Source organism: Tachypleus tridentatus, chromosome 7, assembly GCF_004210375.1.
Source record: "Tachypleus tridentatus isolate NWPU-2018 chromosome 7, ASM421037v1, whole genome shotgun sequence".
Classification (NCBI taxonomy): Eukaryota; Metazoa; Arthropoda; class Merostomata; order Xiphosura; family Limulidae; genus Tachypleus; species Tachypleus tridentatus.
The window spans coordinates 190,579,786-190,605,983 of NC_134831.1; the positions used below are offsets into that span (position 1 = coordinate 190,579,786).

Genomic DNA, 26,198 nt, shown 5'->3' on the forward strand with positions numbered 1-26,198 from the left:
CATATATTTTGTTTTTCAACTAATAGAAACTGTACAATTGCTTGTTTATATTTTGTGAAGGGTTGTTTCTAAAAGCTGCTGAGAGAATTAGGTAACCAGGTTGGCAATTTTGGTAAAGCTCATTAATAAGTTTAATCAAATGATATAGGAAGAATAAACTATAATGATTAAATGTATTGTTGTTTTTTTTCAAAACTCAAAATATAGGTAAATTAATATGTAAAAAAATATGAAGGACTATTATGTACATTAAATACTTCTCTTCTAACTTTGAGCTTTTGGCCCTGTTACTAGAACCTTTGTTCAGCAACAATTTACTGAGAACTACAATTTAGTTTATCTGTGGAACATTTCTGAAAAGAAGGTGTCTAAACAACAATCCTAACCATGTGTGATGTCTAGTACTAAAGTAACTAATCATGTGTAAATTTCTGAAAGTTAATCATGACAAGTAAAGTATTAACGGGCAAAGATTTAAACTTTTTAAATAAATTTAAGAATTGAAACCTCAGTCTTTGAAGCTGCATAATAATTTAGATAAAAATATCTATATAAAGTCTGTTGTTTAAAAATACTTAAGATCAAACAATTTCTTTTTAACATGCTAAAACCACTAATGTTAGATTTGGCATATTGAATGAAAATTCTACAAGAATTCATCGACCACATTTCTAACCAAATAACATTGAAGAGCAAAATTATGACTACTATTGACATGCTTTTACATTTTACCATAATAGTTACTAAGAATACCATAAAAATAATACACAAATGATTAAGTGAAGACATCTCACTCTGATTAAGGGCATCCATCAGTATCATGAACTTAGATATTTCTCTCCATCCAAATCACTTCCATTGGAATATTCATCTTTACAGAATGTTAAATTACACTCCAATGAGTTCATCTTTATCACTGTGAACACACTATTTTAAAGCTATACCTTCATCAATCTCAAATATTGGCAAGATACATCAATAATACATTTCTTGGAGAAGAACTCAAAACCTTTCTTATTTGTTAGAATAGCTAAACATACAACTTCCTTTACAAATTTTATGTTAGAATAGCTAAACATACAACTTCCTTAACAAATGTTAAGAAAATTTGTAAAGTAAATTGTATGTTTAGCTATTCTAACAAACAAGAAAGGTTTTGAGTTCTCCATGAAACAAATGCATTATTGATGTATCTTGCTAATATTTGAGATTGATGAAGATATGGCTTTAAAATAATGTAAAAATTAGTATTGTTAAGACACTAAAATCTTTTTATGTAGATAAAAAACTTTATCTTTGAAAAAAAAGTGTTTTTTTCTTTATATACCAGGCCTCAGGAAAAACACTTTAAAGAAACTTAATATGACCATAGTCCTCATAAGTCTTCCTATACTCTATTGTACATTCCACACACAAGTGTATTCAAATGTGTTGTTCTGTTGTGTAAAGTACTCGATTATGCTACATTAATGGTAGCAAAATATAGTTATTCTATTTTTTATACCAAATTTTAAACATTTCCTTGTTTAGGTTCTTCTCATGGCTTATTAAGCATGCAGTTTTCTTTTTTGTTTAGGTATACAATTGACAAGAATTTCAAATAAGCTAAATTATAACCTTTCAAAAAAGAAGTACAAGTAAACACACTAGTATAACATATAAATGTTACAGACTGTGATAATATATCAAATACAAATAAAATGAAGACACAGACTGATACCAATCAAAATTTGAAACAGTAACTGAGAAATTACACTTTTTTAGATTTTAGTGGAGTTACTTGATACGCACTTCAAATCCCAATTACTTATATATGATTCACATTGTAATAACTTACTTCTAAAGACTTGGCATTTGAAAACACATTCTCAACTAATATTCAAAATATCAGTCTGTGAAACCATGGTCTAATCATGTATTTACAAAAGATCATATTATGTGAATCTATAGTCAAAGTTCATATCTCCAAACCACTGTAATCTATGTAATATCAGGTACTTCTAAACCTACACAACCTTAAAATCTACAGTTTATCTAATACCATAAGAAAAAGAATCACAGAGCACAAAATACTCCTATGATAGTTTAAATTACATACAGCTTGTTTGGCTTACTCTGTGTTCTTGCATGTAATGAAAAAGTGACATGTTTAAAAGAATGACCAGTTATACTTTACTGTACATGTGATTTGAAGAAAGTGTTGAGAATTTACATATTGTAGCTGCAACTATTGTATTTGCAGTTTTTTAAAATTAAGTTTAGTTACTTTTAATATTTTCCTAAGACACACTATTGACTGGAAGATGATGCAACACAACATGTGGGGTCCCAACTACAGTTTCTGTCTGATAAAGGCATACTTGTTAAGTCCATCCTCTGGCACGTACAACAGTCACTTCCAGTGATAGCCTACCATCCTTCCAGGTAATAATTACTACAGCAGACTGACAAGCTTCTCACCAAATGTTGATTATTACAGAATATTACAGGTTTTAGACTGGAAAATAAAAAAAAAGTGAGATAGTACAAATTATCTTCATAAAAAGAAGTAAACAGTGAAAGAAAATGAATATTTTTGAACCTTTGCAGCAGTGAAAGTAAAATATATTATTAATATATATGATGGAAACACAAACATATATGCATATGTACTTTTGAAAGCTATATTTTCAACATTTTAATTTGGATCTTTCCTAAAGGGTGTATAAAGTTCATGAAATTTAAGAACTGAGAAGCTTTGTGCAATATATAAAGAAAAAGGTACAATCTACACACGAGCAATCAGTGATGATGGAATTACTTCAGTATAAGAAAACTTATTAAATGTTAGCAGTGAGAGTTTTGGCATCCACTTGATAAACAAACATGGTAACTCAACAAGTAACTAAGAGTCAGCATGTTTGTTTATCAATTAGAGCTAAGTAAGTTAAGCCTACATTAATTTCAGTTTATGTTTGAAAAGTTTATTCAGAAAATAAGGTCTAAAAGCAGATGTGACTGAAGCAAACATTTACTGAATAAATAAATAAATGTATTATCATTAAGTGTATGGAATTTGGCATTATTTCCTACAAGGAATCCACTCAATGATAGAATGAATCCAGGACAACAAGATACATAAAAAAAGATGAAGTAAAACATTCAGACACTGCTTACTTACTACAAAATAAAACAACTATTACTACACATGTATCCTATGTACAACATTATGTAAAATCATAAAATTTTAAAGTGAAAAAAAGGAGTTTATTAGTCCATCAAGGATGTCCCTTTCAGCTCTCAACTATAACTACCTTTACTACTCATTTATTCATCCATTCTTTTCTTGATCTCAGTTATATTTTCAGCCTCCACCACCCCTGAAAGTAACTCATTCCAAAAAGCCAACTACCCTGTTTGAAAAGTAATACTGCCTAAACTACAAATAAAATCTCCCTTGCAGCCAAAGTATGAGTTTATGACCCCTCGTTCCACTGTTTTCACTGCTAAACACAAACTATCTCTTGCACTAACATCTTCAAAGAATACCAGAAGATTTATGAAACAAGGTTTTTTTCCTTTAGTTAAACCATGCTGGTTCTTTGACACTATATCAAACTGGTTCAAGTGACTATGTGGTGCATCTTTAAACACATTCTCCAAAACCTTTCCAACTACTGACATAAGGCTAACTGGCTCATAAGCATAGACAAGACCTGTAAACATCTTGGCATAATACATAACCATTTTAATTTACTTCATTATACAATAACATATAAAACTATAGGCTGTCATTAAACTCACTGGGAAGCCCATTTACTTGGTCATGAATCATGTAATTAAAGATTAAGTGGTTTATGTTTCATGCTATAGTGAATGCAAATAGCTAGAAAACTGACTATGTGAATTTAAACCTGTCATTTACTCCATTATATGAACTAACTGTATATATATACAAGTCTTCTACATTACTGGTTTAATTTATTCTTTTATATATGTTACCTAAACTATGTGTATTTTAAGTAAGGTTGTAAAAGTTTAACATCCATGTAAAATTATTAGGTGTTTAAATGTCCTATTTCCTCATCTTTTAGGTGTAGTTGTCCAGTTATCTGATAGAACAAATTACAACAGCATGATAGCACTAAATAATTACTTGTATCTTACATTACTTCATTTACACCTGGAAACACTATTTGATTCTTAGAAAGAGAATTTTATAAATTGAACCATTCCAAAGTGCTTACTAGATTTTTTTAAAATAAGTTTCATAAACTATTAAAATACATTAACAAGTAAGTTTAACTGCTATCTTATTATCTCTTAAGGTTGCAGAAAGCTATCTAATACTGTCTAATTTGTTATACATTGAAGTTATAATTGTTCCCATACTAAAAATATATTTCCAATAGGCATCTCCTTCCTCTCAAAAGATTAACTTATTCATGTCTGTTGCTATCCTCTATATGCATACTCTTTTATTTTGCATGCCACAAGATCCTCTGCACCCCTATGCTGGAATCAAATAATTTCAAAGTGTCTCTCACGCAAATCATTATGTGCCAACAGGAGTATAGTACGCTCACATGGTTACCTTTATGCTCCTCTACCAAACTGTCACTTCAAAGTTTGGCAAATGACAAAAACACCAGAAATGAGTGGATAGGAAGTGTGAGTGGAGGGAAGTACCTATTAGAAATGCATTTTTAGTATAGGAAAATCATAACTTCCAATATGGTATTTTCATCCTCTCACAAGATTAACTAAAATTCCACATTGATTGGGAGGAGCAACAGGTCCAAGGGAAGAACAGATGTACTCCCAGAAAACATATGAAGGAAACCTACATAGATGAGGAAGTCAGATTCGAAGAGGGGAACAGCATCATTTATGATCCATGTATATTATTAACCCATTTGTTTAAAAAATCAGGAGAGAAAAGAAGAGTAACATATCTGAGTGAGAGGAAATGTGGTAGGAAAGTGATCCTAACCAAGAAAGATATAGTAACTTTATAAACTTTATCCCATATAAAGAGTGGATAAACAAGGATATGTCCTATGGTGTAGAGTGGCTAGGGCATGGTGGACTGTACTTGGTAAGTCAACTACATCCAAAACTTCATTGTAGACTATTGATATCTTTGTGAGGGTTGTGAGGGTTGTAATCTCAAACCCAAGAACCAGGGAACTAAGTAAACATCTCATTCCCAAGTATGACACAAGACTAGCACTGAGCTGTCAGTCTGGGAATTCGATATCCAGCATCTGAGGAAAGTCTATGGCATGCAATATACCCTCATGACAGTGGAACAGGTTAGAACCATTGAAAGGGCAACAAAATTCACATAATAAAAAAACAAAGGAGAGCCAAGAACAGAATTGGAACAATTGCTGCTGTAACCCACAGAAGGAGAAATCAAGGGAGGAAAACAGACAACATAAGCCTGTGTGAGGAATTATGTTGATTGGTTCATTCTAAATCCAAAACCAGCCTGAAGGGTACCAACATTCATGTGAGGGTAGAACAAGAGCTCCCAATTGAAGATGATGAACTGCATTTTGATGTTTCACTCTATTGTATGGTTAATCACAGAACAGAGGATAATATGTCATCTATACCAACAGAACACCACTACCCTACTCTGAAATGAATGGTTATAACCATCTAGTAGAATGCCTCATTGGATGACCATCCCAGCATTTTGGAATTGATAAGAACTCCTGTCATACTCTATTAGAAGAAAGGAAAACTGAGAATCCATTACAGAGCCTAGAAGAACACTGGCAAACAAGACAGTGCAATGAGTGATCATGAAACCCTACTTTGAAAATGAGACCATATTGGTTTATTCAATAGAAGCATAGCAGGGATGGGCACCCATTAATTCTGCTTTACCCATTTACGAAGAAAATATTGTGAGGTTATTAACCTATAACCAGTCTTGTGAAACACCCCATGTCAAAGTTACATGCAAAGCCATGGAATGGAAAGTACTGGTCTATGCAGCATACAGTGTGAATTTTGTATTAAAGAGTACCTGGTCAGCCACAACTTGCCACAGAGCAAGATCCATATATTGAAGGTATAAAGAATGGGCCCATGAAAGAAAATACAGCACTAATAAAAACTTAAACATTTATAGAGTTGCACTGAAGACTGAAGTACAGCTACAGGTGGAAAGTGAAAACCTGAAATAGTTGAAACTGTGATATGATGCAATTAATGAAAGTTGAATGTGTTAGGGTTGGTCCACATACCTGATTATAGGATTTCCTCCTAAGGCCAATGAAGACAAGAAGCAAGGTGAAAAGTGAAGTGTTGGATTTGATGAGAGATAACACAGAACAAAGTATAATTGGAAGGGGACAAAGAGGAATAACTTAACAACCTGGTAAAGGGAAAAGATAAGCTCAATGGTAGAACAGTTACAATAAAGTTGGCAACAGATGGATCAAAGGCAAAAGCTACACCCCATGTATGTAGAAGGGTGAAGTAGAAAGATGCCTGGAATGAGAAGTTGGAAGACTAAGACCTCATGATGGAAAGAAGACTTGAAAAGTTGAAGCAGCTGTGTATATAAGTGGCAGGAGAAGAAGACTTTGGATTGTTACGTAGAATAGAGGAAATCAAGGTTAAGAAGGCCAGAAGGGTATCGCCAAGAGGAAATGACAAAGGGTGTCTTCAGTTAAAATCAGGACACAGGTGGGTGAGCATTATGAAAAGTATGACTAGACCAGATGAAAGGCAATAATAGACAGGCCTGAGGAATGGAAAACATATGATCAGATGAGAGGAAGCATGAAGGAAAGAGAGTTGGCTAGTCAACAATGAGTGGAATCCCCCAGGAGAACACTCCTAAAGGAAACTGGAGAGAAGAGATATTCTACAGGAATATACTGATTTGTTCAAGATAGACAGTCCACAAACTGGAACATGATGGATAAGAAAACCTACCTGTGGAGGATTGGTTCAAGAAGGAAGGTCCAAGATTTGATAGTGAGGGGTTCTGGATCAGATTCCTTCAAGGTGGTTAATAGAAGAAAATTTAAAGAGTTGTAAGAAAGGAACATAACATAATTGACTAGAAAAGGTAATAATGGGATCATGCCCAAAGTTCAAGCATGTGGATATGGAAAGAGGTGTAAAATGACATTCATGGATTTCCCCAACAAGAAAAGGAAGCACAGGTGAAAAAGTATATGACCATTGTGGCTAGAGGTAATGAAACGCAGAGGATGATACTAGATCTATCCAGCCACCCAAAAAAATAGTAGAATGGAGGAAAGAACAGGAGAACCAATGAGGTTAAAGAATCCTGTGAGGCATATCAACATAGGAGGTACATATGAGTGATGCAAAGGTATAAGCACTCCCCATGAAGCCATCAACGCTAAATACTAAACCTCACATGGAATGAGTAGGAAAGTCGTGACTCCTAGTGACTCTAAGATTCATAGCTCACAGGCAGATGAGAGAAGGCTGATTCTAGTAAATAATTTATAGAATGGAAATAAGGAATTGGTGAAGTGGTGACAAAGACAGCCTAAAAGAGATGGTGGTCATAGATGGAAGTGAAAGGAGAAAGGGAATATGACAAGGTTAATAGAATTAAACAGAAAAAAAAAAAACAGGAATTAAACTGTTTTTCCCTTTTAACATTCATCTTTTCAGCTTCCATTAATGTATTCAAGATATCTTTAACCAATTTCTTACCAGCTGCTGTATGTAATGCTATAGAGGTGACTTACAGATTTACTTTGTATTAGGTACATTGCTGTTGTCAGAAGTTTGTTGCTCATTGAGAGTTGTTTACACTACTGAACAGGGAAGTTATATTTTTGACACAATGACATATTTGATTCGTTATAAAAACTAGATCAGTTGAATTCTTCAGTTACCATTTAAGCTTTTGAGTTACTTAAAAAGTTACTCAACAACTATGTAACCAGATAATTACAATAATGACAGACAGCTAGGTAATGTAATTTAAAATGTTATTAAATCAATTATCACAATCAACTCTTATTTAACTGTTACTATTTGTTTTGTAAAACATTATACATATAACTAATAGATCAACTGTTTGCTCACTTACATGAAATGTTTTCACCAAAATATTTTTTTTCACAAAATGCACAAATAGTGAGCATCAGTAGAAACAGTGTTACAGAATCACACTGTCATTTAAGGTTAATAATTACACAAGTTTATACATTAATGTTCAAAATTTAATATGAACTGGTTGAATATACAAAGTTTTTCACTACAGTGTTATTACAAATAAATTATGTATGAACTATCTAAAGAAAGCCTCAGAATATATTGTTCCTCTCTAGAAACAGGTATGTGAAGCTCATTATAGCAAAAACTCTACTCTGTGATAATAATGAGATGAGAGTATTGTAAACTGTGTCTACAAAACTGTATTTTTGAAGTCTATGCAATAGGATTTAATATCTAATACTATGTTATCAGTGAGTGAATCACAAAGTTATAGATATTTTTCTGTGTTTAAGAAGTTTTCACTTGTTAAGTTACTGTCTGAATTCAGAAAATGTAAAATAATTTATAATACAACAATTAATGTGAAATGAGGTGCTATAAAACTGGCTGGGCATGTTGTGTCTTTATTTCACCAATGTCAGAAAATAATGCATTTAGATCTATCTACATTATCATTTAACAAATATGAGTTTTGAGAATGATTGATTGTTTTTCTTTATAAAATAAAGAATGTCCAAGTACTGACAAATAACTGTTCTGTGTGGCTAAGTCAGCAAAGAAACATTTGTCATAATATTATGCAAGAGAAATATACTCTAGCCTGAAAGTATGAAATTATGTGCAAGAATTCAAAATGGTTTCAGTTGTTTAATATTCAGTTGAAATTTTGTTATGTATGAATTATATGAAAAACTTTACAGTGCCTGCAAAAAAGAGAAATAAAAATGAACAAGGGAAAAACTATTCTCTGTGCTAAATGTGATAATGGTAGAAAAATCCTGAACATAAATTAATCTGGGTGTTACTTATGTTGTTTAAAGTTGTTGTGATTCATGCTCTATATTTTTGCTTCAAATAATTTTTCAGATTTAAAAAATATTGGATTAATGCGTGCAGATAATTAGATGTTACACTGCTCATGGAATGTCAAGATTAAACGTTTAAAAGTCAAATGTAATTAGGAATGATAGCACACTGGATAAGAAAGTTTTTCTTTACAGTTAAGTAAAACATGTGCTATACAGTTTAGTGTGGATTAAATAGTCTGGGTAGAAATACAATATAAAGAGCAATTAAACACCAACCTTGTGAGCATTAGATTCTGGGCTATGATTCTTCTGAGGTGATGTTTCAGAAGTTTGGTCACCTGATGTGTTAGCATCTTTTTGATCCTACAGATAAATGGATAGCATATTAAACATACATTTTCTAACATACTGTTGAAGAATTATAATGTAAGAAAAAGCACTTTTGTCTATCATAAGAGAGAAGTTTGGAAGAATTGGGTTAATACAATAGGATGTGACTGTATTTGATAGCTTGACCTATTATATTTTAAAAATTAGTTAAAAAATTTATACTTTCATGGATGGCAAGCCTTCCAAAATTATAAAACATATGTGTGTAAATATATTGAATATAATTTCTAATAAAGATAAAACACTACTTTTTATGATAGTGGTTCTCTAAAATGTTAACTAATGAATGAGCCAGGCATTTATACTGTTTGACTATATGTACATTCTTAGACATCACTCTAAAATAATAAAAACAAAAACAAAATGAAACTCATATCAAATACTAGAATCTAAAAAATATTTAGAGATGTCATAAAAAATGCACACTTCAAAAGACTTATAACAAATGCCATTAAAAGGGTGCATAAGAGCATGATAGTTATTTAATTGTTGCCACACTGTATTACCACAAATATCTTTCATAAGAAATTTAATATTTATATTCAACACAATAACAAATATATAAAATAATAATGCTAATTTTAAATTATTCGTATCATTACACAAAATTGTGGGAGGTGTAAAGTAAAAATGTTTTTCATACTAAAAACAGAACATACAATAAAAGTGATAATACACTCAATAATTGGAGATGACAACATTCAATATTTGAAGGCCATATTAGAACTCTAAACACATGGTAAATTTTTCACTTTATTTATAGTAAATAAAGCTTGAGCTGCTAGCGTTTCTAAAATTAAAAGATACTGCATTAAAATTTACATTAAATCTGATATATTTTACTTCATTTGCAGTTAAAACAAAGGAAGTACCACAATTATAGAAACATTAATTAATTTTCATGGTTTTTATAAAGTTAACTTCAAAACTTAATATTAACACACAGCAAAGAATAACACATTTCATTATTTACTTAACTAAAATTTCAAATTATTTAGTCACATTTTGTAAACTGATTTTTAATTTATCTGAAACAAAAGTTGACTTGATATTTACTTACATAATAAGATCTTCTATACAAGTTCATGTAACAGCAGTTTATATAAAACCAATCCAATTTATTGTGTAGGTTAATAAAAATAGTATCCTCCATTTTCTAGATGTTCTCCTCCACCAACAGAACTACAGGGTGTTCAAAAAGTTACTGTGCACTTATATATGTATATGATTACAAAACTGCACAGTGACTTTCTGAACACCTTGTAGAACCTTAGTAAAGATATTTACAGAAAACTATTCCATTGACAAGTATCTACACTCTATATCTAACTACTCGTGCTTTTATAAAAGTGTGCTGTTTTTTCTCCATCAACAGAACTGGAACTTAGCTACATGTATTCACAGAAAATCAGTGCAGTTTAGTAAGATATCTGAACTTTATGGCTAAACACATCTATATGATAAAAGTGAATCATCAACAGTCTCTTCTCCAAGAGAAGTATTAGAACTTTACTCCATATAATTATGGAGCTCTCATAAATATCTATGTTTCATATCTAATCACCCTTCATTTGTTGAAATTACGATTCTCCACAACCACCAACAGGAGTGAAATCTTACTACATGCTTATCAAAAAAGTACTGCACTCTAAGAAATATCTATATTTCATATCAACTCCTCTTCATTAAGAGTCAAGTCTCTTCTTCTCTACCAACACAGAGTTTTACTTGATATTTAAAAAAACAACAAGACATTGCACTCTAACAGATATCTACAGTCCATATCTAACCATCTTCTCTTTTTTAAAATGAAATTATGAACTATTTTCATCTTCCAAAACGCTAAGAATCAAGGAACCAGTGTACACTGACAAACATCTGGGCTTCACATCTAACCAACCTATTATTGTACAAATACATTCATAAACTGTTTGTTTTCATCTTCCAAAAGGCTAAGAATCAAGGAACCAGTTTACACTGACAGACATCTAGGCTTCATATCTAACCAACCTATCACTGTACAAATACGTTCATGAACTGTTAGTTTTCATCTTCCAAAAGGCTAAGAATCAAGTAACCAGTTTACACTGACAGACATCTAGGATTCATATCTAACCAACCTATCACTGTACAAATATGTTCATGAACTGTTAGTTTTCATCTTCCAAAAGGCTAAAAATCAAGGAATCAGTTTACACTGACAGACATCTAGGCTTCACATTTAACCAACCTATTATTGTAGAAATAAATTCATGAACTGCCTTTTCTGCCCGTGATCAGGACTATAATTTTACATATTTATAGAAATCAACTGTACTGCAGCACATCCCTACACTTCACACCTAATGTAAATCTGTTTGTTAAAAGTGGAATTACATGTACTAAACTATAAGTTTCTTTCTCCAATTTGACTAAATCTTTTAAATAACAGGAAAAATGGTTTAGTATCAACTTCTTCAGTATTAATATTGGGTCTCAGTGTTAGGTTTTAGGTATGGCCTGATTCTTTACATGAGGTGTCTGTGATTGCTAGCAATAAATTTCAACAAAACAAAACAGCACTCAGTGTATTTGTTTTAAAATAATATATTAAAACAAGTCAAACATATAACCAGTTCTATACAGAGTTTTAAGTAATTATCTCTCTTTTTTTTTTTATCAAAGTCCATGCAGTCTGATTCAATTACTTTAGAACACAACTGACAAGACAAATTATTATTTTTCTACTCTGTTACTACAAAATGATTTGCAATAATTTCATTTTAAAAATCACCACCATTCACTCTTTATAGCTAAACTCACAATAATGCAGTCTAGACTTATGCATAAAATTAAGTTTTTCATATGTATTTATACCCTGAAAGAGGTCTTGAACATTCCACACACTACTAGATATTAAGATGCAATAATACTCAATTAAAAGAATGAGAAAAAGACAGAAAGTTCTATTTACATTATGCAATTATGTAACAAATGGCAGTTAATAACAACTGATCTAAGCAATATATGATTTGCAAACAGTTACATAAACAAACTTGAAATCAATTATTGCTTTTAAAAAATATGTACATTTAAAAGTTGTGCTATATAAACTAGTTAAATTATAACACTCACATTAAACTTAAACAGCCAGGTATATCTAACATCTAACACTCAGACTTGTGAATGGGTAAACTCTCTTTTACAGGGAGGTTCTGTCAATCATTAGTCCTTGTTATGACCTTGAAATTAGGTTTGACAATAATTCCACATTATCTAAGGGTATGTTCATGTATAGGGTGTCCCAAAAGTCTGGCCCATAGAGTAAAATATATAACGTATTCTTAATTTATTTATTCAAATTGTATGCCATTACCAGCCATACACATATCAATTCTTGATATACTGTACTATCAGGGTGTTTTCTTTCCTGAAATACGTAGAACTGACAATAAAAATGTTTGTCTATTTTCATTATCTGTCCAGATTTCCAGAACACCCTGTACACTAAACGGTGGATCTTAAATTAGCACGTTCTTTTGTATGTGTTATCAATCTTCTATTAATTCAGCCAATGTAGCCTTTCTGGTAAAAAGAATAGGTGAACTTATAAACTAAAATTGATTATTGTAATGCAATAATTCAGTCCTTATATCTAAAAAAACAAAAGAGACTGAGGGTGGTAATTATGCCTAAATATGTATCTCAGTTCTATTTGTGAATCCACCCTTTTAGTAATATTCTTCAATTTATTTTTCACAAAAATAGAATACCTACTCATGATAAAGAAACTGATAATTACATGATACTTGAATATTTCAATATATGTGGTGTTCAAACATTTTGTTTGTGTATACAGTCACAAAGCATCTTATCAATAACAGAAACTGGAAAATTACTTTTGGATACAGACTTTGATGTTTATTAAATTCTTCATATCACACTTCATATGCACTAGATACTATATAGGCACAATTAACTAATATTTTAACCAAGTTTTCTTTAAAAAATTATGACTAAAGCTGGCAGGATTAAAATCCAACCCTGTGAATGTCATTTTGTAGTACATCTTGTATCTGAAGTCACAATTATCATTATAACTCATTAAAATGTCCAAAAAACAAAGTTTATGATTTTTCTAATATTTTACTTTAAATTAAAAAAAATTTAGTGTTCAAACATTGAAAAAATTATTTATTAAAGACAGTAAAGGTGTCATCAACATAAAGGACACGTTTTCTGAAGTGTCTATCTTTCAACTGAAAAATGTTGAAAAAAAATCCTTCTCCTAGGAGTATGATTTACACAGTTATTAAAAACATAACTACTGAAAAACCTTGTGCCAAACATCTAGTATTTGGGTTACACTCTGTTATATTTTTCTGCCTTAATGAAGATAACCACAATTTTTCACATGTTCTCCTCTATCAGATTATTTTGTACCTAGAATAAAAAGGCAAAAGCAAACAAATAGTAAAATATGATGTATCTGTTTTTTCTGAAAGCATTTTATAAGGTGCAATATAAAGGGCTTTCTCTAATTGTGAGGGACAGGTTGACTCATCATATCAAAACTGGCTAGATAAAAGAAAGCAAAGAGTTGTTATAAATGAAGTACAGTCAAACAATTAATGTCATAACTATGGTACCTTACTGCTCAGTGTTAGGACCTTTGCTCTTTCTGATTTATATCAATAACCTGGATGAAGAAATGGTCACAAGATTATTTAAATTTGCTGATGAAATTAAAGATTTGGGTGTTGCTTGCTGAGAGTAGAATGCTGTGCTTTACAAAAGGATTTGGATTATTTGGCACGTTACGGAAATAAATGTCAGACGGCTTTTAATTACACAAGATGATGTGGGATATGGAAATTTGAATTATTAGCATAATTCTGATGGGAATAGCCTTAAATGTGTTATGAAAGAAAAACTTCTTGGTGTTCTGGTCAATCACTTTCTTAAACCATCCAAGTAGTGTGCTATTACTAGTAGCAGGGCATATAGGATTTTAGGTTATAGTCACAGAAATACTGAATACAAGTCTAAAGTGAATATGAATGTGATGTCATTATGCAAGTAATTTGCTAGATCACATTTCAAGTATTGGGCTCAGTCTTAGATTCCTTACCTTAGAAATGACATATAATTGTTGAGAAAGGTTCAGAGGAGGGCTAATAGGGTGATACTTGGATGTAGAGGTTGTCATAAAAAGGTCAGGTTAAGAGTCCTCTCTTGAAAGAATAGTTAGAACAGATCTAATTCAGGTGTTTAAAACTCTTAAGAGAATTTTTAGTGTTGACATATCTTTTGTTTTCATATGTAACCCTTTCATAAGGGGCTCAGTATAACATACACAAGTTCGTACTATAGCTTTTGATACAGTACGTGTATCTTCACAAAATTTGGTATAACTTTAGTATACATTACAAGTCTTTTGTACACAAAAAACCTAATTTTTTAATTAAGTATTTTTACTACAAATTTATTTGTGAATATACCGAATCTGTTTGTTACTAGTCTGAATGTGAAGCGATTTTCATGTTATGATTAAAAATACTATTTTTCATTCCTAAAACCTCAAATTTCTTTTGTGTAATCTTTAAAATCTCCCAAATACATTTCAAACATTTGTTTACAGTAAATTATACTCTCCTAAGTTATTTATTTGAGTCTTCAGCCTGCAGACAAACCCGAAAGTATAATGAAAAGACAATGTGTATAATTAGAAATAAAGAAGCGGCTGTGTCTTTTTTTTAATCATTATTGATCATGAAGTTTCAATTTACTTATCTCACGAGTTTGAATTGCTAAACATTTCACATTTATTTTCTGTGTTTATTTTACTGTCAGTGACTAAAGTAAAAGCCTGCTGAAAATAGACCAATAAATCTCCACTTGTTTCAGTAGACTGTTTACATAACTCCATTGTAATATGATACCTCTAAAAGCAACAAAGCACATGCAAAAAAGATAGTTGACTCAACTATAGTCCTCAGTGCTCTGAGAACAGGATGTTAATGTGCCAGGTTATATATGATAAAATGTTTTGTTGCAAAATTCAGAGTAATCACACTGCACTTAGAATCAGTGAAAATGTTTATGCTTATAACAGAATGTGTAATTTATTGACTTATGTATGCATCCTACAAAGTTCACAACAAGATTTTTACAGAGTAACAACAATGCATTTTAAACTTGTAAAAAGCTTTAATTATGTGGCTCAGTGCTGATACAATAAACATTTGAATATTGGTAACCATGTTAGGGTTTTTAAAATTTAGCAACCTAGGTGTACAAAAATGTTATCTGAGCACATGCTTTCAAATCCTCTTTCCCCTTTCAGCACTTATTCATCAAGCACTAAAAAGTCAGATTTCATTATCACCTATAATACTTGTTTAATTTCACAAGCATTAAAAGTCCAGTTTTCTTTGAAAAACATTCTTACTTAGATTGATATTCATTTATAGTTTCTGTTATATGTGAAAAGCTTTGTATAACTGTACATTTGTTTCAGTTTTTTGAATGTACATTGTGAAAAAATATTTGCATACATTCATATAGTTGTATAACTTTTCACCCCTTCTTTTACTGTACTTTTCTAAATGTTATGAATAAAAAAACATTGTAAAGTTTCTAATGCTGCTTCATTTGCTTTTATTTTACCTCAATTTAGACAATTACAAAAACACAAACCAATAGGCCTAACTACATAGCCCTATAAGGTACAAATTTAACTGTAATACCAATATTTTGCAAGCTGCATTGATATTTTGACTACCATACATTAAATATATACTTATATATTTACTTATAAAACACATAACAATAAATGAAAATTACATCAAAAACAATGATTTCTAGTATTTAACACAAAGTTACAGTGACAGGAATATATGTTTGGCCTTGTGTACCTTTATTGTTAAGCCTTGTTATTTTTTCAAGTGGAGGATGAGGGAATATAAATTTTGTAGTCACAAATATACACTTTAGAGATAAATAAATATATAAATTAATCTATTACTACACCCAAAATATCTGTTATTTGTTTGGATTTAAAAAAAAATCAAGATACCTGATAGTGAAGGGAGATTTCAATGTTAAAACTGTACTGAATAGACCAGGAGAAACATTTACATGAACTAGGTTCACTTGTCCTTGCAAAATAAAATGAAAGAGGTGATGATTCTGTAATTTTTCATAGATGGAAATCTAATTATTGTGGTCACCTTGTACAAAAAAGCAAAAAAATAAGTACTAGAAATTGAGGGGTTCTAATACCACAACTATGAATCAAATAGACTTTGCATTAACAAACCAAAGAAGTATCATGAAAAACCATAAAGTTATGACAAAATTGGATGTTGGAAATGTTCACAAAAAGGTAACAGTAAAAATTAACATGATATAAAAATTGGCCAGATTTAAGACAATATAAAGAATGAGAGTACTAATAATCAAATATTAGTGCTTAAAGAACAGATATGAAGCACTAAGAAGCAAACAACTGGAAACAGATGTGAACTCAATAACATCACATGGGAAAAACAGAAAAGGCATCACACTAATTGAAAAAGACATATGACATTTCTCCCACAGTAAAACAGGAAAATAAAGAGACCTAACAAGAGAAGGAAATAATTTACGAAAAATAAAAATAGAGAGAGGGAGGTAAATTGAATTAATTAAGATGATTAGAAAGAAAAACATTTGGAAAAAAAGAGGAAAAGGAAAGAAAAAATAGAGGCTATAATAGATAGAAATTGGGAGTCTTAAGAAACACTGAAAAACAGAAGGAAACCATAAATAAGTTCAATGTAAAACAAGAATAGAGACATAATAAAAATAACAGATTAGAATTTTGAAAATAGGTGCAGGATTCTATGGGGAATTGTAAGGCAAAACAAACAAAGAGGAAACAGATGAGAAAAACAAGCCTAAGTAACACAGATGTACCTCCAATGAACAGTAGAGTAGTGGAAAACATCTCAAAGCAAATGAAGAAAGAACAAGAAACCCATAAATAGTCAAATAACAGTGGATATACTTAAGCTGGGGGACAAGAAGTATTTTAAGTATTAACCATACTTTCCAATGAGATTCTGAAAATAAAAAGAAACGTATCTCAACATTGGACCATCTACAAGTAATAAACCAAATAACAGAAAAGTGGCTCCAACCTCTTCCTTCACATTGGATTTTTTGATTGTGAGAAAGCATAGGACACTCATCAGTGTTCAATGCACTATGAAACATCAGAATAAATGAGAAATACATTAACACACTAAAAGCCACATATTATGTTGAAATAAATGTAATATGCCTTGAGAATGAAATATCCTCAGAAATCTATATAATGTAAAGCCTTGAACAGAAAGACCCAATACCTCCAAAACCTTTCACTGACTGAACTGTTTCTCGAGAGGAAAGGAAAGGGGCAATTGAATTAGAACTTTACAGAAGGCTATTGCATCCTGAGATATTGTGAGATGGCAAATGTTATTATGGTTTTGTTTACCATTCATTTAGTATTCTTTCTTTCATTTAGTTCAATTATGAATTTGTATATTAAAGCATATTGTATATTAAAGCTTTCAATATTAAAGCATTGTAGCTACAATATGTGGATTTTAGTATTTTGTGTTATGAAACTGACATATGACGTTTTCCCTAGCAGTTATGTATGGATATTAAAATTGTAAAAGATTATGTAAGTTAACTAGCCACATGAGATGAAAAATTTTATGTTCTAACCACTAAATAAAAACCTTTTTTTGACCTTAAAGAAGTTAGTTCACTAGAAGTAGTTAGAATGAATTATTGCTGATTGTTGCTTGATATTGTTGTTAAAATATTTTCTTTTTCATCTGGTTCTTTTTTCTAAATCTTTTATTTGTTGAAATTAATGGCATTAATATTTATGTTCTATTGTTTATTAACATTTGTATGAAGTCCGGCACAGGCATGAATTTATTACTAGAAAGTGATGACATCTGTATTGCAATTGTTTGAAAGTTTTATTTTGGAATCCATTACAATACCTGTACTTCATATGTAACAAAGATCCCTCTGTTAAAAGTGAAATCAGGAACTGTCTCTTTTTCTTCATGACAAAAATTAGAACTGTAATACATATTTATTGAAAACTATTAGATTCTGACCAATACCTATAATTCACTTATAACCACAACTTCTTAGTTAAAATAAGTTGTTTCTTCTCTACCCCATACAGGACTAGAACTTTACTAGATACATCTACTCTGTACCCTTAAAGATATTTGTATTTCACATCTAACCACTCTCTCTTTGTTAAAAGTGAAGTTGTTAATTGTTCCTTATATACATCAAAAGACCTAGAACTGTACTAGATATTTTTACAGGAAACCACTGTACTCTGCAGATATCTACACTTTATAGCTAATCATAAAGTTTCAGTTTAATTGTTCCTACAATTTCATCCACACCTTGTGAACTCTGATTCTACATTATCTAAAGCTCATATAAACACCTTAAACACCTTTGTTTAGTGAAAATTAAATTACACATTTAAAAGAATATGTAAAAAGCATAACATCTAAGTTTGCTTTTACGCTAGTAAAACACTGAGAAAGTTAGTTGAATACAAACAGTATTCCAACCACACTGTATTTGTCACCTCTGCTGCTGCTGATGTATTTTGCTCATTCAGAACTTGTCTAATTCTTGAAAACCGATGTGGAGTTAGATTAAGAATCTAATGTTTAAAAAAGTAACAAGCCCAATACAAATGTCTTATGACAAATATAATTATAATCATTCCTTGCTGATATGTAAAAGGTGTACAAACCATAACAAGTGTTATCTAAAAGATATTTTACTTCTATGGAGAAACACACATTGAAGATACTGGATGAATAAATATTTCTGAGAATAAAAAAAAATTAAGATGCTAACAGATTAATGTATCCAATAAACCTAGCCTTAGTCAAAAATAACTAAAGCTCTGATATATCATCCACTGGAATCAATATGAAATTCTCAATTAAACTAGACATTAAGAAATATAAACCTTTCCAGTTAATTCTGAACTGTGATAAATCATAGACTCCAATAAAATATTGACACCTTTTGTTTGCATAGTCCAATCAAAAACTAAACTCTAATGACATCACACAACCTAATTATATCTGATTTACACAGCCACTTTCTTATTGTTTAAATCTATTTTTGTTTCATTTAACTTTGTACACTTTTCAGAATACCATATTACCAAGTTCTCACTAAAGACTGCATCTTCCTTGTATGTTAAATAAACCTTACAACTTGTAAAGTCTGACTTGATAAAGATTTGCACTTGTAGTTTGAAAAGTTATCCTTAGCTCAAGAGGAAAGTACAGTTCATTAAAGTTTTCATTTTGGTGCATAGTTACACTAATTGCAAAATCCTACCTTATTTATTTTCATACTCTTTAAGCACAGGCAGATGTGATTACCATCTGCTCAATAAGGGAAATACAATAATACAACAATAACACTGCAACTGTTCCTACCTTATAAAATCTCATAAGATTTTGTTAATGTTTATAAGTATTTTGTACATAAAGAATATTATTTATCTACACTAGTTATTTGCTCTCAGACTGTTAAATAAGTTAGAGTACCAGGTGATTTTCGTTTTAAATCAAAAATACTTTCTTTATCTTTCAGTTTCATATTTCATACAGAACTTCTAAATTAATATTGAAAGTTTTTAAGGTAGATTTTTATATTTCATTTTCTCTGTCATATCAATCAATTAAATTAATATTGAAAGTTTTTAAGGTAGATTTTTATATTTCATTTTCTCTGTCATATCAATCATCCTAGCTATTATCAACAACTTAATGTGCAATAAAATGATTAAAATTAGAAAACAGAAAGAAAGTATAAACCTTTTAACTCTTTGTAGAATATCTTTAGAGATGTTGTTTTGATTATATTAATGAATTCAGGTCTTTTTCCTTTCCACGTATAGTTAATTTTTAATATTTTATTTCCCTATCTTGTTGCAATCCAAGGATTGTGAATTTGAATTCATGTTCCATCAAACATACTTGCTATTTCAGCTATGGAAGCACCATCCTGATTTTTTTTGTATATCATATTCAGAGATGTAAGAATATATGGTAAAAATCTGAAAACTGGTGACATGGTCAAATTGTGGCTTGAAGTAGGGCTATTTTTAGCTAAGTCATAAAAAGTTGCATGCAGCTAAATTTTTTTTACAGGAGATTTAATAGACTTCTAATTAGAACAATTGCTGATTTATCAACTGATATGTTATAGGAAATTTGAAAACAAAATTCAGCTTTGTATCATATTAAGTCTTAGAGCTATGGTTTATTAAATAAACCAATGTTTTTTACGATTTTGGGTTTTCAGGTGATTTTACAGCCTCGCAATGAAAATCCTAAGAGAGATAAACTTGGTTTGAGACCATTTTTGAATTCTGTGAGATTAATGCAGTCAGTGTAGCACATTTCAGCCTTCTACCACCATTACTCTTGCAGCTTTAAGCAGCCAAAGTTCCCCGAAAATGAAATGACCAAAAATAAAAAAATATTAATTAAATTTTACAAGACTGTAAATCAGAAACTATTAGAGATATTGATCTAATCTTTGGCAATTTTTCATTATATGGGTAGATAAGCACATGTGAATTTTTTCAAGGCATTCTGTGGGGGTCACCTGTAGCTCCCTGAATGATTTGACATGAAATGACCCTTATGTAAGTATCTTCAAGTCTAGATGCACATCTACATGAATACTGCTGTATCACTGAAGATACACAGTGCCAAAGTAGAGAATTTTCATGGCTCTTTGGTCATGTAACAATACATCTGAAGTTTTAAGCTGTTTTTAAAGGTTTCTTTTAAAATAAAGCTCTTAGAACATAGATAACAATAAACTTTGGATCATAACTTACATTATAATGTTAAAAGCATTCAGATACATTGATATTAATGGTGTTAAATTAAATTTTGAATGTAACACTGTGACTTCCACAGAAAAAAAATGTTTAAAGGGGTAGTGTTGTAAAAGAGTAAAAGAAAGTTAGGTAAATCTTCACACAATAATCAGTTACATTTTCTTAACTTGTCTTCTTAGTAATATGGATTGATGAATGCTAAAAAGATACATTAAATTCCTAAAGATGTATTGTTATGTTCAACATTATCATGTCAGCAAAAATTTCGTTTTAACAGTAATACTGCTTTGTTTAAAATTTTATTCTATAATAAATGCTGTCTAAATTAAAGTCCAAGAAAAAAAAAAATTATTTCAAAATTTAAAGATAAAGTCTTTTTTTCAGTTTTTTTTTATCACTGCAACAACCAACAGGTATAAAACTAAACTTACCTGTTCTGTATTACATACTTTGTGCTTGTTATCTGTAAGGTAAAAAATATTCACAGTAAAATGTTTGAAGAATACATCTCAAATGTGAAATAAAATGTGTTGGAACTTTATACTGAAGTGCAAAAAGGGGTAGATGTCAGTATCAGCCAACCTACATGCAAAAACACAGAAAGTTTTTTAAATAATATTATCTGTTATTAAAATAACTGAAATCATGAAAAAAGGTGTAAGTATGAAATTGGAATTCTCATATTGTCAAAATGACGAACTTATTTAATGTTAGTAACTATGACTTATAATGCAATGTTTCTCCTATCAGAATGCTAACTAAACAGACTAAAATGTTTAGCCATTGAATGTTGATACTATTGGTTTATAAAAGGATTATTACATTATTTCAAAGAAATAATGGTACTAAAAAGTAGCTTATAAAATAACTGTATACTATCGCAGTAGAATTCTATGTCTACATACACTTTTATACTCCTCCAGATTACATTTTGTTACTAATGTGCACTTATGTTTTTACAAGAGGGCTTCTCAGATGTCATGGTATGTCTTTTGTTACTGATGTGCACTCATGTTTCTGTAAGAGGGTTTCCCAAATGTCATGGTATGTATTTTGCTACTAATGTGCATTCATGTTTCTACAAGAGGGTTTCCCAGATGTCATGGTAGGTATTTTGCTACTAATGTGCACTCATGTTTTTACAAGAGGGCTTCTCAGATGTCATGGAATGTATTTTGTTAGTAATGTACATTTATGCTTGCATGAGAGACAGTTTCAGATGCCATAGTATAGATTTTGCTACTAATGTCAACTCATACTTTATGTTAAAGTTTACCCACAAAATACTTTTTTGAAAAGCATCGAAACAGGTCCAATGTTGAACTATTACACCGTTAAAAATATAAGGCTAATACTTTCATAACTAACATAAATATAGCATAAACAAGAAAAGCATTTATAGATGTTGAAATTGTAAACAAGATCTTTCATTTAAAAATTACCATTTCATTGGACAACATTTGTTTTTTTTAGAAAAGATGCCATTTCATGATTTTTAAAGATCACAGATTTTAAAATAATAGTGCCAATACAAAATAAACTTTAATTTTTAACTCATGGAAAAACTATAAAAGTGAAATGCTGGACAGAGAAATATTTTCTCATTAGTAATTAGTCATTTTCAATATGCCAATCACTTTAAAACCATAATGTACAATTAACCAACTTCTTTCAAATAGCAAGTTTTATATTCATAAATGTGCATATAGTAAAGAAAGAAAAATAACTTAAAATGAAGCAGATGAGCAACTATTTGGAATTTGTAAAATAATATTAAACATTTGAACAACTTTGTACTATCACTGGTTGAAGTGTAGATCCATTTTTGCAAGTTGATAATCAGAATAGTAAACTTAACATTAGGGGCATTTTTTAAATATTTTGAATTTCTTTGGGAATGCATATTCATATTACCAACAAAAAATATTAAAAACGTTTTGTTTTTGGTATTCATATGACTGATTTGACAGCATACGAAACAGTCACTAGATAAAAATGGATACTTGTCTAAGTCACACAAGAATATCAGTATGAAATGAGATAACATTATATAAAATATTTTCATAATTCTACAACTAAGTGTAAATGCAAACTGAGGGGTTAATGTAGCTTCAGTTTAAGTTCCAATCTAACTGAATTACCCCTTAACTGTGACTCAGTTTTAATTCTAAAAACATTTGAACAAATGAAGGATTAGAAACTACTTCTAGACCACAAATCAATGGCATACTTTTTTTCCAGAATGAGGATTATTACTGGCTATAATTCCTAAAAAAATTCAACATCATGTCTTTTGTTGTGTTACTGCTCATTTACACATATTAAACATCCTTGGAAATACAACAATACTCACCTTAACAGTGGTGGTATATAGCCCTTCTTTTTTTATAAAATATATTTTGGATAAGTTTACCTGTTCTTGACAGTCTTATCATCATTAACCCTTAAGAAACTACACATCTGTGTACAAGATAAAATTTTTCTTGAAAGTTTTACTCCATAAGCATAAGCCATGTTACAGAATTAATGATTAATATTTTGAATCATGAAAAATCTATTATTCACATCCTGAAAAATGTGTTGCTAACCTAACAACTTGAAAATTACCTTTTACACTTTCCTCAGTAAGAAACCCTTCATCACAGGATTTTTCTTTTGATAACCCATTTCTTTTTTTGTGAAGACCAAAAAGTCTCGCAAACTTGGATGTTCCTGCAGGTAAGAGGAAATAACATTTCTATAAGGAATGTGAAGTCTGTAAAATATATATAAAGAAATATTTCTATCTCACATTCTCTTGTACAGTACAGATAAACAGATGTGGATAAATCAGTGTAATAAAAAATTTTTTATCAACACAACAAAAGTACAAAAGATCAAAATACTAATATTCTATGTTGCCTTAAAAACATAAACGAAGTTGTTCACCTACTGTTAGAAAAAAAAAATCATATTTTCACAATCACACATTACGAAGATTTCTCTCTTGTAACACTTAACCATAAGAAAATATTTTCGTTTTGACTTTAGTTAATGATTAATTATATTAAAATGTACTAGAGAATGATTGTACCAATGATTGAAACATTATAGCTGTTCTAAAAACGAATCTTACTGTGAAAGCTGTAACTTGTAGAATAAAAAAATTATGCATGAAACTATTAAAAACTACATCTTCAAAATGTAAATGTATGTTAAAGTGTTCAATTTAGTTACATTATCTATCAAGGAAAAATTTACCACCAGTCTTTCTTAGTCTCCAAAATACTTAGATAGCATTTTTTTCACTTAGAGATTAATAACAATAATCTAAAGCCAATAGTAAAACATGTATTTTGTTTATTTTTGAATTTCATGCAAAGTTACATGAGGGCTATCTGTGCTATCCATCCCTAATTTAGCAGTGTAAGACAAGAGGAAAGGCCACCACCACAAACTCTTGGGCTACTTTTTTATCACATTATAATGGCCACATGGGTGAAAAGGTGAGCATGTTTGGTATGATGGAGATTCAAACCTGCGACCCTAAGATTGTGAGTCAAATGTCCTAACCACCTGGCCATACTGGCACGTAAAACACGTACTAATGTGGAACAAAGAATTATTTTTGGCAAACAATGACTCATGTTACAAGACATAATAAAAAATTATTCATTTCTTTATTTCCTTTACCAAGAGTCATTGTCTGTCAGAAATAAATCTTTATTCTACATTAGTACATTGTACTATTAATCCCAAACAAATTTTGTTTGACTTTCAATACCAATCAATGCAGGAACAGACTTTATATTTTTAAGAATAATGCTATGTTAACTTACTACAAGCTCTGCTGACAAAAAACATATATATATATACCAATCATATCTTTGACTGCAGCTGTTTTTCTTCTCATTTGTTTTAATTAACTCTTACAACACTATCTTGTAAAAGTGCAGATAGTTATGATGTTACTTCACAACAGCATCTTGTAAAAGAAGAGCCAGAAGATATGCCAGTGGCTAAGGGTGACACAGAAGGATTGGAAAAGAGGAAGAAGTAATAGAGGTTGCAGGATCAGATTGTAGAGGGAGCTGTCATAGAAATCAAATTTTTGCAGGCCAGTGGTGAGCAATCAGAAGGATCTGACATAGAGAGGTATGGATGATCAAAATCACTCTATGAAGAAGACAGATAAACAAACAGGTATTTGTTAGTCCAATCATGACTGAAAGCACCGACAGCCAAAGCAAGTGCATGAGGAATTGGAGACTAAAACATACAAAAATTGGTATTAAGGTATATGGCAAATGCATCTCAGTAAGAAATACTTCATTGAAGGCATAGTTGCTGGATACCAAGAAGATTGAGAGCCAACTACGTTAAATAAAATTTGCTGGGGCAGGAAAGATGATCTACAAAAAGATTGAATGTACTCAGAATATGACATACAAGGAGATGAATACTGAGCATGTGGGCTCAAAATAAATTTGACCATAAAGGCTGTTGCATGATGAGTTGCATGTGAGATGCAATTGAAACATTTGATTGTAAGAAACATGGTAGCTCAAGTTATGTGAAAAACGTTTGAGGGCTGCAATAAATGAGAATAGATAATTATGCAAACATCGGTAATGTAACATATAAGAACGAATCTTTTTAAACTGCTATTGAATCACTTAATATATAAAACCCAAAACATCACTTTTCATGTATATGCATTACTGTTGCAAGTTGTTCATGTAGTCAATCACAGTACTCAAAGGTCCTTATTATTCTAGAGAAGTCAGATATATGTTTTGTCTATGTCACATCAAACTTTTGTAATACTTTAAAATATTCTATGAAGCTATTTATGTGAACTTCAAGAAAATATACTGTTAATTATG

General features: G+C 30.5%; 1 protein-coding gene across 1 annotated transcript in view; it reads right to left on the minus strand.

The window, feature by feature from the left end:
* Positions 1-511: 511 nt before the first annotated feature.
* Positions 512-26,198, minus strand: part of LOC143257542 (X-linked retinitis pigmentosa GTPase regulator-like) — a 121,010-nt gene continuing 95,323 nt past the window's right edge. Inside the window, exons 15-18 of the mRNA XM_076516364.1 lie at positions 23,941-24,045; positions 21,765-21,796; positions 9,291-9,377; positions 512-2,497 (exon numbers count right to left, since the gene is read on the minus strand). Coding sequence (XP_076372479.1) covers positions 2,474-2,497; positions 9,291-9,377; positions 21,765-21,796; positions 23,941-24,045 — 248 coding nt within the window. The 3' untranslated portion in view covers positions 512-2,473. The remainder of the gene's footprint in view (positions 2,498-9,290; positions 9,378-21,764; positions 21,797-23,940; positions 24,046-26,198) is intronic.